The following is a 15779-nucleotide window of genomic DNA, read 5'->3' on the forward strand; positions in this document are numbered from 1 at the left end:
CATTTCAAAAACCTCTTTGCTTACCTAAGAGGTTTTTGGTTCTTTGTTTTTTGTTTTAGTCTGTGTTTATATTCTGCCAATTTATTGCTCTTTGATTTAATTGGACCTCACTGGGTGTTTATCAAAAAAGTGCTTTGCAAACCTTTAAAGCTCAAAATAAATGTTAGCTATTACTTTAATAAGGCAAAGTGTAGGAAGGTCTTTTGGTATTTGTTTTTGCTTTTTCTATTTTATTCATTCAAATAACTAATTTTTTTTTCAGGTGTGGTTTGGAGATGATCTTCCTCTCAGCCCCCGAAGTCCCCTCACTCCCCGACATGGGCCAGGTCTGGCAGATGTTTGCCAGTATGACGAATGGATAGCAGTACGCCATGAAGCTACTTTAGTACCTATGCAGGAAGATTTGGCAATCTGGCTAAATGGCTTATTGGGTAAGGCTTTGAGACCCACTGCTGAGGGAATTCTAAGAGAAACATGATTCAGGTTGCTGTGGTGTGTGTGTGTGTGTGTGTGTGTGTCTGTCTGTCTGTCTGTCTGTCTCCCTATGTGTGTATTCTCCTACTCATGTGTGTGTTCGTACTTGGGCACATACACACAAGTGTTAGGTATGTTATAACTGCTGTGGTCAGCATGCTCAAGCTCATAAAATGTTAAATTATAGCTGTTTACAGTGGTACATGGTTTAAAGTAAGTCTATATGCCTTTTTTTTTTTAGCATCATGCTTTTATTATCGTTCTCTTTGTTCACACAGCCACCATCTTAGTTCAGGCCCCCACCATCTCTTGTCTGAACCTCTGTAATATTCTCCAAATTGATCTTCCTGCCTCAAGTCTCTCCCCACTCTAATCCACCCTCCAGTCAGCTTCCAGAATGATTTTAGCAGTGTAATAATGATATTATGCTGAGCTCTCTTTTTTGCTTGACTTTGATGTCTTTGGAAGAATCCTCATTGTTAAATCTATTTTTAGGTGTTGATGTCAAGGCAGAAAGATTATTAGAAGAACTTGATAATGGTGTTCTTTTATGCCAACTGATCGATGTTCTGCAAAATACAATTAAAACATGTTGTGATTCTGAGGAACCAGGGGTGAGTCACCTTTTTAAAAAACTTGTTAACTTCTTTTCATTAACCTATTTTAAAATGCTTATTTAAGGTTTCTCGTCACAGGCTCCAATTTTGTACCAAAAATACCCTTTTACTGATTCCTTACTATTGTTTAAGGCTCTCTGCAAGGTGATCCCCAGTCTCCTTCTTCATCCTCGTGTCTTCACTATTCCCCTAGCTTTGTATATTTCTACTCTAGCTAATCTGGGCTGCTCCCTATTCCCCAAGTGCTTTCCAGGTTGAAAAGAGTTACAAGATGATCACTGTGTAAGTGTAGCCTGTGTCTCTTTGGAAAACAAAGCTTGGCCCTAGCGTCTCTATAATGTATTTTGTGGTAAATCACCCCTTTTGGTTTATGGTATGTGTATATATTCATTTTAATAAAACAAATCCCATTCCTATATTACTTTACTTATATGGATTTTTTAAAAAGAATAATTTCCTTAAATTTGCTTTAAATTTCACTCATAATTTTTGTACTCGGCCTTCAGATGCCATTTTCTCTATGAAGGCTTCCGAACGTGATCTCTCCCTCTTAATTCAGTTCAACAAACATTGATAAAACTCCCGTGGGCAAGGCCCTGAAAATACAGTGCAGAAAAATGATACAGGCTCTGCCCTCTAGGGATTTGCCGTTTCGTTGGGTGATTAGGTCAGAATGTGCTAAGTCCATCGGAGGAGTCAGGGGTCAGGAGAGATCTGCAGTAGGAGGGATCTCTTTGGAGTGTGTTTGGGAGATGTTTCATGATGAAAGTGGAAATGGAGTTGGGCCTTCAAGAAAGGGTTTAATGTGTGGTGATGCAGGAGGATGCCATCCTTGTCACTAGGGATGGGGAGTAGCTTAAGCAGAGAGGCCTTCTCTGGTCAGACAAGATCAGAGGATGACTGGAGGGCCAGTGCTTGGAAACTGGACAGAGTATAAAAACAAAGAGTAAGGTGGTGGAGTGAATAGAGCCATGTGACTTTGGTCAAGTCACTTAACCCCAACTGCCCTGCCTTCCCACTTCCCAAAAAGAAAAAGAAAACAAAGAGTAAGAAAGAACTGAATGGTCATTGGAACCAGAGGAGGGCTGTAAATGGCTAGATTAGGAGCTGGTGTTCACCCTGTCTTGGAGCCCATCTGAGCAGGAGACGGAGGTGATGAGAGACAGGCAGAAAGTTAGTTTGACATCAGTGTCATGGGGAGGTAGAGAAGTGAGGCACTGGAGGCAGGGAGAGCATCGAGGAAGCTGTGCCCAAAGTCCTAAGAGGAGGTCATGGGGATGTAAGGATGGTGTCAGGGCAGATGGAGTACTTCCTCCATGTGAGCGCGCACTACCTGCTACTAGGGTTGACTGGGCCAAAGTCTTAACTCTCTTAATAGATTGTAAGCTGCTTGAGAATAGGCCCTGGGTCTTATTTATCTTTGTATCCTTCACAGAAGTTAATGCAATGCCTGACACATAGTAGGCATGTAGTAAGCAATTGTTAAATTGGGTGTATGATAGAAAGACTTAATTATTCCTTAAGTCTAGGATAAAACTGGAAGAAAAAAACGTAGGGTGCTTTTCATCTCCTTTAATCAACAACAGGTGTCTGAGCTACACTCAGGGCACTTTACCTGGCAGAATCCATCAAGAGTCTTTTTGCAATCTGTTTTCAGAGCACTCAAATGCCAGATTACTTGTCATTTTCTCTGATCACTTCTTTAAGAATTGAAAGGCCGCCATACTCTTATATGAAGAAAAGTGGCCAGAAAGCTTCTGGTCTTTCTGAATGATTGAGATTTGAGGAGAAGCCTGTGATTTCCTGAGTGTGGAGACTTGTGCCGTGCGAACTCCTTTCACTTGATGCAGGCCAGCAACTTGTCTGTTACTTAGAGATTTAGAGAATTTGGGGCACAGAGAGGAGAAGTGACTTGCCCCGGGTCATCCTGTCAGTGTATCAGAGACCAATTCAAACCTAGGTCTTCCTGACTCCAAGACTATTTTTCTTGCTCCTGTGCCATGTTGGCACATTGGCGTCTTTTGGGTTACTTTTAATCTGCTGCTCCTTTCTGCTTTGGAGAAGGTTCCCAGGTCTTTTTTTTGTGTGTATGTGTGTCTTTTGGAGGGCATTTGGGGTTAAGTGACTTGCCCAAGGTCACATGGCTAGTAAGTGTGTCAAGTGTCTGAGGCTGGATTTGAACTCAGGTCCTCCTGACTCCAGGGCCGATGCCCTATTCACTGCGCCACCTAGCCACCCCTAGGTTCCCAGGTCTTTAAGAGATGGAAGGCAGATTAGGAGAGTCACATGAGGCACTAATTTTCCTCGGAGGTATTTAAACAAAGGCTTTTTTTTTTTTTAAGTAAAAAAGAGCTTGGAAAGGCCTTAGACATCATCTGGTCCAGGGTTTCTTAACTTCTTTGGTGTCATGGTCTCCTTTGGCAGGCTGGGAAGCCCAACACTGCTCTGCTTTGGTGCTTACATTTATAATGGAAGCAAATATTCAGTTAAAATTAATAAAGATAATTTTTTTTCCCATTCAAGTTCACAGACACCCTCCCTCCCCCCACTGAAGTCTATCCATGGATCTCTTTAGGGTCTCTGGATCTGAAGGGAAGGACTTTTGGTCCATTTTCCTCATTTTACAGTTAAGGAAACTAAAGACCAGAGAAAGAAGTGATTTGCCCAAAGTCATTCAGCAAGCTGGTGGGAGAACCAGGCCTTTTCATGCTAATTTTAGCAGGGCTCTTTTCCTAAGGAAACCATAGAGAAATGAATAGATTAAAAGGAAACGAGATTGTAGTGAAAGAAAAATGAGATAGAACAATAGAACAATTTTTAAAATTAGTTTTGTTCTATATTTTATAGCTATTGAACTTTCTTTTTCAGCTTATAAAATTTTTTTTGTATGTCTATTTTATCCTTTTTTGATTTCTGTATATTTTTAATTTCTAGGGTTTTCCAATGAGAAAAATTCCATGTAAAAAAGATGCCCCATCAGGCTCATTCTTTGCTAGAGACAATACTGCAAACTTCCTTGACTGGTGCAGACGTGTTGGTGTTGATGAAACTTATCTTTTTGAATCTGAAGGTTTAGGTGAATATTTCACTATTTTAAAAATTTGATAAAACACTTTTGTATCATTTATTTTCCTTTTAATGATCTAAATAACAGATTTGAACAGCAGGCCTTTAATCTCCTGAAACATATGGGACACAATTGGAAAATCACACAGGCTCTGAGTCACAGATATCACAGTCCTTAGGCAGTGGCAGCAGTCTTCACCTGGAAAGCTTTCCACACAGAAGAGAGCTGACTTGTCTACATGAAGTGGCCTCAAAAATGTTCCTACCTGAACTTGAGACCCTGTGTTAGGAATTAATGCTGACGTTATGTGGCACTAGAGAAAGATGAATTGCTCCTTATTTCTCTTTGATTTAATTATGAAAATACCTGGTCAGATGCTTACCTTATAAGCAACAGATGTTCTGCTCATTGTCCAGATGGAATGATGTCCTTGACAACAGTCATGCTTTTGTACCACCGCTAGGTGCTGAGCACTGTATTATCCTATTTGATACAATGTGATAAACACATTATCCTCTTTGATCCTCACAACAACCCCGGGAAGTAGGTGCTGTTGTTGTTCCCATTTTACAGATGAGGAAACTGAGGCAAAAAGATTAAATTATTTGCACAGGATCACATAGTTAATAAGTGTCTGAGATGAGATTCCAGATCTTGGCTAACTCCAGCCAGGCCCAGTGCTCTGCACCCTGTGACATGACTGAGTGGCTAGAGATCTATTACTACTCAAGGTTTATTGATGTGGTTTTGCATTAACTTTAACTTAACACAAATATCCGTATGATGGTGAAGATGGTGTGATAATCTAACAAAGGCTCTTAAAGGACATTTTACCCAAATATTTTTTTTTCTTTCTGAGAGAGGCAGAAATGAAACACAAAAGGTCTTTGGGTTTTTATCAGATTGTATCCAATTCTACCATGAGGCAGTGAAGGGATGTGATCCTTTCTGACATCTTTATGGCAGACTTGGTTTCCAAAAATCACAAGCAGCAGCTAGTTCCGTCTCAGACCTACTTTTCTTCTTCTGGGAGGAAGCAAGATGGAGTTTTCCACTTTGCCTTCCTGGTGAGAATACATTTCACCATGGACTGACTTGATGCCTCGGCCATTCAGAAGGAACCAAATCATGAAAAATGTGGTTTCTGAGCTAAGCACCTAGTCGTTCCTGTGCTCTGAGGGGCTCCTAGACATTTGGCAGTACTTTGTGCCTCTCTCTCTTTTGCCAGGGCCTTGTAGCTGTGCTGCAGTAGAGGGACAGAATTCTGAAGCAATCCCCAGGGTATTCTCACAGCCGGAGGGAAGAGGCAGGCCACGGAACATGTTTCCAGGAGAAATGCCCTAGTGGCTAAGCTATTTGAGACTGCTTTCCATCGTCCAGTAGGATGGTTTATGCTTGACTACTTTAGAACAGTAACTTCTGTCTGGAAAATGTAAAGAACTCCAAGTCATAGACTATCCTACCTCTTATATGGGAAAATATGCCAGCTAGCAGCAAGCCAGCTTGTAGGCTGTTATTGAATTAATATTTCAAAACTTCGTTATTTTTTAGTAAAAAATGATAAAAGTAAACAGAGGAGGAAAACTGAAAGATAGGGAAGGGAAAGTTTAAATTTAGATTTACCAATTTCCATTTTCAGTACACCTAGCCTGAGTTCTCGTAGGCACTGTTACTTAAGACAAAAACAAGGGTTCTCTACTTGACCTTGCCCTCACATTTCACATTTGGGGAATGAACTTCATTATTGAGGTTCTGTCCCTTTTGTTATTGTCCCTTTGAAGTAGGTACTTCAGAGGGTAAAAAATGAGTTAGAGGAACCCAGTAATTTGCCAAGTAAAGAAAAGCAATTGATGCCACACGGCACTAGAGTGTAGTTCTGGCTAAACCGGGTTAGGTCTTAACCCCTTAGGTTTTGTCCCATGATAGCATTAGCACTGGGAAAATAGAAAATAGCTATAATTTTAAATCTTGATTTCTTTTTTATATGAGAAATTTTGTAAGTATCAGGACACAGAGTTTTCACAGTTCACTCTTCTCCAACTCTCTTATTAGGCGTGTTTTATATTTGTGATAGATATAAATAGATAAGAACACAACAGAGAAAGATTTAAAGAACATGAAAATTCCTGGTATAAATATGTGGGTATCAGAATATCTTAACTTCTTTCAGATTTCTTTGTTGCTTTTCTTAGATGATAGTCAGTATGATAGTGTCTTATTTTTCTCATGATTCAAACAGTTCAACAAACATTTATACAATGGAAGAAATTAAACCATGCCTGCCTTCAGAGAGCTTACACTCAAGTGCTCCAGTGTTTTTTCACAACTCTTTTCCATGCCAAAAGAAAATTTCACTGGTGTAATTTTGGACAGTAAAATGTAACTTTTTTGTTTTCCACAGTTTTACACAAAGATCCAAGACAGGTTTATCTTTGTCTTCTGGAAATTGGGAGAATTGTATCAAGGTATGCAATCAGTAAAATTCTAGACTTTTGATGCTTTAAATTTAAAAAAATAATTAGCCATTTTACTTCATAGAAAGGAGTTCAGTGCCAGAAAATAAAAGTCATTCATTAAAACAATGGAACTGAACTTCCTTGACTGATTCCTTTTTCTTCTTGCTTTTAAAAAAATATATAATAAATAAATGTCTTTCCTTCCAGTGTACAGTGTCATAATAGGTTAATAGAAACGTGCAACCCAAATGACTTTAACTCAACCAGATTTGTCAGAATGACCTGAATATGTCATTCCTTTTCCTCCAAATCTGAGCATATCCTATAATTGTGATGATCTTTAATCAGACCCTGAGATATTTTTTTCCCTCTCAAAAGAACTTTGATTTTAAGGGGGAAACCTGTATTTTGGAATGACTTCTGTTTATCTTTATAAAATAGTTCTTGTATAAACTAGGAAGAGACAAAGGCTCACAGCTGCCCAAAGGGAAGTAAGTCCTCTTTAAATATGCAAGGGGGTCATCCAGGGTGACTATGGGATAGAACCAGTAGGGTTTCTCTTTATTCCCAACCAATGCCCTCAAGATGTTCCCCAAACTGATTCACCAGATAGCAGGCTAAATATAGGATAGTAAGACTTGGAATATAAGTGTGTCTGAAGAAACATGAATATCACACAGAGGACAATGAAGAGACACGTGGTGACTCTGGTTGACTATAAACAATGTATAACCAGTAAAGATCTTTGAAGGATTGGAATAGAAGATGTCATCAGGGAAATGTATGATAGTAGAAGATGATGTGACCAGGGTGAGAGTTAATAGGTAGAGGGCCACATTGTCAACCCTCATAATGTCAGGAGTTAAGAAACTCTCATTAGTCCCAATAGAATGATTTTATGGCATGCTACTGGGCCATTAACACCCTTATTGTAAATCTGATGAGATGTGTTTGATGCAGTGACCAAGCATTATCTTTACATCACTTGCACCAGACTTTTATCTCAATAACCTTCTGTTCTTTTCTTCCCGCCAATTATATCTTCCTATCCCTCCACCAGATATGGGGTTGAACCACCTGTATTAATAAAACTTGAGAAAGAGATTGAACTAGAAGAAACCTTGCTAAATACCTCTGGGTCTCTCCTGCCAGACAGCCCACCAAAGTCCTGCTGTCACCAGGGAGAGCTCCATGAAGCTGTAAGTACCAGTCATACTTTCCTTGGCCTATGAGTGAGAACAAGTTTATCTGTTTCCTCACGTATCCTCAACTCCAGTAGTGACTAGGGGTATGCCATGATGACACAGAAGAAAGACTGCTTGAAGTCATAAATATTGAGTAGTTCTTAATCATAGGGAAGTCTTTATTTTGTTTCTTGGATTTTTGTATTCTCTCTTAGTGGCTGATTCACAGGATAACATTATGAGAGAATTGACTGTTTATTTAACTTCTCCTACCATTCCTTTTGGAAAGTGGTCATTTTTAATTTAGTAGACACATTTGAGTAATCTATGTTTTTTTAAAAAAAATCTGGTCTAAAAAATTCCTTACCAGAATATAAAATATTCACTTGTACTTACACAGTTCATCAACACAAAGAAAACTAATAATGGTCAATATTAGGATGTGCATTGGTGAAATACTAGTGATTACTTATTGGGGACAAAAAATTAAAATTACTTCTTTTAAGTCACCCTACTTTCTTTTAGATTGTGGCCTAAAGCTATAATGGTTAGACATTAATAGTAGTCACATAGAGATAGAGACTAGATCATTAATTTCATTAGAATTAAGAACGCTCAGGCAACGCAGATCAGCCTTGCTGTGCCCCTTCTAGACTTGGAGAGCTGCCTAGATTTAGCATGGAGGGTTTCAGTGACTTGCTGCAGGGTCACACAACCAGTACATGTCAGATACTTGAACCTGTGATTTCTTGACTTGTAGCTCCCCTCTTTATTCCTACCGCCTGCTACTCCAGTATTCAGATATTTAGTCTTAACTAGTATTGTTGCAGGAAGTGGAGGTAATTTCCTTCCTGAAGGGAATGAATCATTCTGCTTAGAATAAAAAAAACCCCCACCCCCAAAACAAAAAACCTCACCACCTTTCTTCAAAATGTTTTTGTTTTACATATCTATCTATAGACATTGTACAGTGTCTTATGTATTATAGCTAAAGATAGAAGCTGGGCTAATGTCATTGTGAATAGAGAATTGTTATTAGCAAAATCTTTAGAGGCCTATTTTTGGTTTTATTTTTAAACTTAGGTTATGTAAGTTGTGTAATAAGTATAATAACTTGTTATATCCTGTACCTTCTTGAGAATTATTCTATAAAATGTATTGTTTGAGGTTGGACCCCCTCCCCCCACCCCAGGAAATGCAACTGTGTTTCACACAACTGCTGGAACTTAGGCATATTGTCTCATCGTGACAGGTGGCAATAAATGAAATAAGCAAAGGAAATCACAGTTCAGACAAATGACAGGTGTCTTTTGTTAACTAAAGTAAATGTGACCCTAATGGCTGAGTTTGACATGGTATCTTTAGATATCTCAGGTTTTTCTTTAGTCGTGGTGTAAAAGTAGATCTGAATTCATGGGTATGTGTAATTTCTAGAAATCAGTGTTATTACTTTATGCGTTTACCATCTGTGGTGGTATCTGCACCAAAAGGACAAATCCAGAAAATATGACTTTCTCTATTTCCTCTAGAGCTTCCTTGTGGCTCATTGTTTGGGACCAGATCCTAGGACCCTTACAAACAGCCATCCAGGGTTGTTTTTCTCCATAGGCACTTTTTAGTTTGATTGGAGCATCCATCTCTACCTGAATCCTTAGTAGTAAATGGTTCCTAAACAGTCTTTGAGTCTTCATTTTCCAGTTAGATTTCACCAGCTGTTCATTACATTTTATATGTTAACCTTCACTTTCAATACAGTGCTGTTGTATTGAGTCCTACATTTTGGTTGAAAATTTAGGTTAAGCACATTGCTGAAGATCCTCCATGTAGCTGTTCTCACCGATTTTCCATTGAGTATCTGTCTGAGGGGCGCTACAGATTAGGAGACAAAATACTCTTCATAAGAGTAAGTACACCGTGTGTGTGCATGTTGTGTGTGTGTGTTGCTGTTGTTGCATACAACTTACTTTAGAATATTAATTAACCCTTATTTGGTTATTTCTAACTAATCGTTGTGAGAAATAGCAAGGTGTATTTATTTAGGAGGGAAAAGAGTTTGGGGGTTCTTTTGAATTTAAAAAATGGATTTTTTTTGCTATAGTGACCATAATTTGTCCATAGTCAAACATTTTTAGTGGAGAATATGCATAGTTTTCTTAGGCATAGAGATTAATAGAACAGGACATTTTTGTCTCAACTCAAAGACTTTAGAGTATCATTTAGTTTAATAAAGAAACAACACTTTGAAAGGCAAGAAGAAAAGGGAAAGATTACACATGAGAAAATAAATTGGAATTAGTGGAAAAAAAAAAGGAAACAGGAGGCGTCAAAGTCTGTGGGTCCTAAAGAAAAGACTGTTAATTAAAGTTACCAATCAAGTATCATCTAAGCACCCTTTGGTGGCCATGCTGCATTCCTCATTTCCAGCTCTGGCTCTGCTTTGGATTCTTTGTTGTTGTTGTTGTTAATAAAAGGATCAAAACCCAGGACTTTGCTCCTTATAAGGTGACATAAAAGCTGCTTGCATCATTATCTGCTCTGTTCCTAACATAAGAACAGAATGGGAAACAGGTAGCTCTGGATGAGTTTCTCCTCTCTTATATTCTCTTCAATATCAAGCTTCATCTTTACTCTCAAACCTGTGTCCAATTTCTGTATTTTCTTCCTTTCATTAATTCTTTCTTTTTAACTTCCTTCAGCTTGCTAAATGTTTATACAAATAAACACTCCCACCAGATAGCTCTCCATTAGCTGAATAACTTTCCAGGTCTCTAGTTGTATGTAGAGATGGGTTTTGTGAAATGTGCAGTTTATCCGGGCTGCTTCCTAACAGATGACTGGAATATACCTGGCATTTGTAAATTCACAGTTTGATTTGACATGTCATACCAGCAGACCACCATTCTATATGCAAACAGCTGATACGCTTGTGCACCCTATAGAACCCATTCAGGATGAGTTGTAAACCTCAAGATTTCTTTTTTTCCCTTTCTTTACTTGGACAGATGCTTCATGGCAAACATGTGATGGTTCGTGTTGGTGGAGGCTGGGATACTCTTCAAGGTTTTCTGCTTAAATATGACCCCTGCCGAGTGTTGCAATTTGCAACTCTGGAGCAAAAAATCCTTGCATTTCAAAAAGGCATTTCTAATGAGAGTATTCCAGATTCACCTGCCAGAACCCCTGCACCACCTTTAATGGATCCAATGTCAGCTGTCAACATGATTCAGAAGCACAATTCAAGACCTGGCATACCAGTTTCTGTGTTGAAGGCCAGAGAGAAGCAGGCCATTAGCAGACGCCCTCAATCTCCTTCTCAGGCATGTGCCACCCCTACACTGCATCTTCCCAGTTCACTGAAAACTGGTCACTCAAACTCTGGACATTCTAAAGTACCAAATTCATCAGCAACAGCTTCTCAACATCTCACAAGTTCAAAAGGAGCACCAAAGAAACCAATATCTCTTGCCCATCCAGTCAGTAAAAGTATATCTTCCCCTGGTTTGTTGAAGACTGCACCAAGTGTCTCTGAGTCTCTTCGCAAACGTGTCTTGTCCCCAGATAACCCCAAAGTCAAGCGCCCACCAGCACAGAATTCAGGGGGCAGGCCACCTCCTGGTCATCTTTCACAGAAGTCTTCTGTGCAGTTAAAGCACAATTCTGTTTCTTCTAAGCACAGTACAGTGTCTCACTTAGCATCACCAAAGCCCCCCAAGCTTCCCACAACAAATGGCAGGTTAGGATCTAAGCCTTCCCCATCTCTTCAGTCCCCTGCAAAAATAGCAAAATCTAGCACTAAAAGCACAGCAGAAAGACCTGCAACAGCACAGTCTCAACCACCCAGCAGAGGGCTGCAGACAGGCAGAGTCCAGCCACAGAAGCTCAAATCAGCCCAGAATTTAAACCAACCAGTTTCTGCAGCCTCTGTTTTGCCTGCAAAAACAACCCATGTGGCCACCTTGCTGGGACCAAATGGTAAGAATATGGTTTCTGAAACTAAAAAACCGTCCCATAGTAAGAGCAAAGGTCTTCCAACAGGTTCTAGCCTCTCAAAGTCTTCTGGACGTACCCCATTGTCAGTTGTAAAACTTTCCCAGTCTTCCAGCAGAACACAGACTTCAGTAAAGGCCACCCAGCCTGCCACAAAGGGTCAGCCTTTGATGAAAACTCCACCAAAGAGTGGCAGGACCATGGCTCTTTCAACCAAGAAACTCTTGTCTGGGAAGGAAACAGTTAGTGATGGTGAGAAGGCCACTTTGAAGAAAAAGGAAGATGACCATTATTTTGTCATGACTGGAAATAAGAAAGCTAGAAAGTAAATAAAAATGGGTCACATTGGATCAAGCACAAGAAATAAGAAAATAATTAACTTATATGTTCGAGACCTTCAGCAGGGTCTTTTCAATTTGTTTTGTCTGAGTGTGCAGCAGTTAGCTATCCTGAGCAAGAACACGAAATACTGAGCACTGCAAAGAACACTGGATATGAGTAAGAAGACCTGGGTTTGATTTCTATCTGTTATCTGTGGGTGTGCCTCATCTCTAAAATGAGGGAATTTGGTTGGATCTTGAAGGTCACATTTAGGTCAGAATAAGTGGGCATGTTCAATAAAAGATGGCACCTAGGAGCTTCAAATATCTACATTTTCAGGAAAGCCTGAAAAATTCAAGATACTACTGAAATCATGACTGTGCCCAGTGCCAATCTAGGAAAATGTCAACTCTAAGGTTATGATGTGTCCTGTAAGCAACACTAAGCTCTTATTTGTAGCTTTAGCACTTATGCCAACCTTTCCTGGTTGCAATTGCCAAGAATGCATAAAGCAGATGATCATTGGTTGCTAATGACTAGAATGGGATTACTCTGAATTACTGTAGATTTTTAAAAACTTATTTTAATTTTCTTGATCAGTTCAGACAGACTCTGAACTGACTCATCAAATGCCTGTTGTCATGGATAACATTTTACTACTTGAGCCTAATTTATTGACTTATGAATACTGTACTGTAGATAGGAAGTGAACATGGTTCACCCTGCTCTCTGCAAACATGCAAATGTCTTGTACTTTAGAAGGAGGATGGCATGCACAGTTTATGGAGAAAATAGACTCAGTAGTTCTTAGAAAAATCCTAACAATTGTTTTTTTTAACACTATTTTTGGGAAGCTTCATAAGATGTTGACATTTAGAAAGATAAATATAAAAATTCTATTGGATTAAAATCTTTAAAATGAAAGGCAAGAAATGTATTTTCAGTGGTACTACAAAAATTGTCTTTCAGAAAATATTTTTCTATTTTTTTTAGAGAGAATAACTTTGCCAATTTTAACTACATTCTCAGAGTTATGCATCTTTCCTCAAACTGGAGCAAGGCTTCCTTCAGAATTCAGATAATTAGTGGGACCCATTTGTTTCTGTAGGTATAGCACCCTAGTATGGAGATAAAGCTAAATCATGTCATAATAGACTAGAAAGATATGGAACTTGTAAATACTTTAAAGTGTTAAATTTCTTAGTTCTAAGTGTTTAAGACATTATGCTTTTAGGATATTTTGTCTTTGTGGTGTTACATTGTATCTTTTCCTGCAGGTTCTTATAGTGAATCATGACTTTTGTGCTTTAAATATATTTAAACTAGGGGCGGCCAGGTGGCTCAGCGAGTAAGAGCACCGGCTCCAATGTTGGGATGACCTGTATCAAATCCGGGCTCAGATACTCAGCACCACACCCAGAAATAATAACTGGCCGTGTAACCTTGAGCAAGTTACTTAACCCCCATTGCTTAAAGAAAAAAAAAATATTTTAAACTAAAGTCACAGTTTCCTTAAAAAAAAAAGCAGAGTATACATTTTTAGAAACTTATTTTCAGTGGCTTAAATTGATCATCAATATTCTGCAGCCTAGAAAGTCAGGAAACCTTCTATAATAAATAAGTGCCTTGTCTCTCAGATGCTCTTAATATATAGGGCTGTATAATAGGCCAGTTTTTGGAATGACCATAATGCTACAAATGTGGTTTCAAAGAATTCAACTTAAAAAAAATTATTAAATGTCTCTTATGTGCAAGACACTGTGTGAATTGTTGCAAACAACAAAGACAAAAAAAAAAACTGTTGGTTTAAAAGGAACAGTCACCAAATAATGGCCAAGACCTGCTGGTATTCAGGGAGTTTGAGAAGAGCCTACCCATCTTTTCAAAGACAATTCACTTTCTCAATAAGAAGTTCATAAATTATTGCTCTTATTGGTAAATTAACACAGTGGATGGAGAATTGGTTCCCTGTTTACCCAGCAGTGTGACCCTGGGCAAACCATTTAACCACAAAAGTGCCGACTTGCAGTGGGAGAAGAAATCACAGATCTAGTCTCTGTCCCTATTAGTGAGTTAAAAGTTAATGCACTTTGAAGAGAGGAGCAACTTGCACTTAAGAAAGATTTTTAAGTCCATACTAAGATCAAGGACAACATTTCTTTACTAGAGGCCTTCTAGAACTCTCATGTTTTTTTTTATTTTTGATATTTCAGGAAGCTAGTGTATTAAAATAGTCTAATATATATGCAGTTCTGTATCCTAAACTAGGGAATTAGAAATTTTTCTTGGCATCTAGCATTAGTACATTGAAAGGCTTGGACTGGATGACCTCTGTTCTCCCTTCTGCTCTAGATTTATGATTCTCTGATTTGGAATAGGACTGCCCTGGAGTCCGTGGCTGCCTCATCAGCATGCAGAGATCCCCTGTAGTTCCCAAAAGCTACATCAGCAGAGCACAAACTTAGTCAGGTGCTGCCAAGCCTCCAGTATAGGTCTGGCTACAGGCTCTGTACTTATCATCTGAGGCCCAGTCTAGCAAAATCTACCAGGCTAGCCATTGAGAACTGTTAATTACTTGGCTATGCCAAGCTCTTGAAGACAGTCTGCTATGTGACATAGATGAGCTGTGATATGTGTCATTGATGAAAACCCATGCCAACCAAACCGTGGCTCCAAACAAAGTCAATATTTCCAAACCATCAGCAGTGTGTATTAGTGTGACTTGTTAGCCCTGGAGACCTCCATCTTCAGCTATCCTCATGGCACACAACCGTTAAATTAGACTTTGTTTTATCCTGCTCCAAGATTTTAACCACCTAATCCAGTTAATTCCCTAAATGCCATTGAAATGGCATTTTGTTACAAAATGGCTACCATTTTATTTTAGTTTTCAGTCTGAAAATGTAACATTTTTATTAGACAAAGGATTGTCCAGAGATGAGGAATGTGAAAGAATATTATTTTCAGAATTGCATTTTGTTATTTGACAAGGTTTGAGTATACAATTCAAATTACCAAAGTTCTTAGAAGAAGCAATCATATCCAATTTGATTTAAAAAAAAAAAACTAGTGCAATAAGTTTTTAATTACTTGCCACATTTTTATTAATGTAATGAGTGTGTTAGGACAAACTTCTAAAGAAATCACAACACTGATTCTTTTTTAGATTATTTGGTCTTCACTAAGCTGCTAAAATTAATATGGGCATAGATCAAAAAGGACAGTGTTAATCGTCTACAGTACAATCATGGATGTGCTATTTGTTGTTGACTATAGGAAAATTCCTGCATTACCAAAAAGGTCTGACATTCTTATATCTCATTTCATGAGGACTCAATACTTGACTCTGGATTCACTTATTTATATTGGTTTTCTTTTACTAGCGCAACTTACTTTAAGTATTAAATATTCAAATATTAAAATATGAAAACCTATGCCAAGTTTTAATGTCTCTTTTTTTTTTTAAAGTGTGTGTTTAGGTAAATGGGACACTTGCTGGTTGCAGGAACAAATTGGGATCCTTTCCCCTTAAACATACATTGCCGAAGCAATGACAATATGAGGATAATTTTAGATTGAATGATTTTGGGGGTGTCTTCCTTTCATGTGATAATTCACAAGCCCTGTGTTTCATTTTGTCACAGTCATGTCATCTGTCGTGGCAATCACTTCA

The 15779-nt window shown here is 38.6% G+C and overlaps 1 protein-coding gene across 3 annotated transcripts in view; it reads left to right on the top strand.

The window, feature by feature from the left end:
• Nucleotides 1–15540, top strand: part of GAS2L3 (growth arrest specific 2 like 3) — a 39385-nt gene extending 23845 nt beyond the window's left edge. For all 3 annotated transcript variants that reach the window (XM_069095223.1, XM_069095224.1, XM_069095222.1), the window contains 7 exons: nucleotides 263–431; nucleotides 970–1088; nucleotides 4026–4167; nucleotides 6560–6623; nucleotides 7675–7813; nucleotides 9594–9701; nucleotides 10801–15540. In XM_069095223.1, the coding sequence (XP_068951324.1) occupies nucleotides 263–431; nucleotides 970–1088; nucleotides 4026–4167; nucleotides 6560–6623; nucleotides 7675–7813; nucleotides 9594–9701; nucleotides 10801–12114 (2055 nt within the window). In that variant the 3' untranslated portion in view covers nucleotides 12115–15540. The remainder of the gene's footprint in view (nucleotides 1–262; nucleotides 432–969; nucleotides 1089–4025; nucleotides 4168–6559; nucleotides 6624–7674; nucleotides 7814–9593; nucleotides 9702–10800) is intronic.
• Nucleotides 15541–15779: the final 239 nt, after the last annotated feature.

This window comes from Petaurus breviceps, unplaced genomic scaffold (assembly GCF_028583685.1).
Source record: "Petaurus breviceps papuanus isolate PSGF00001 unplaced genomic scaffold, PetGlider_PUasm1.0 225, whole genome shotgun sequence".
Taxonomy (NCBI): Eukaryota; Metazoa; Chordata; class Mammalia; order Diprotodontia; family Petauridae; genus Petaurus; species Petaurus breviceps.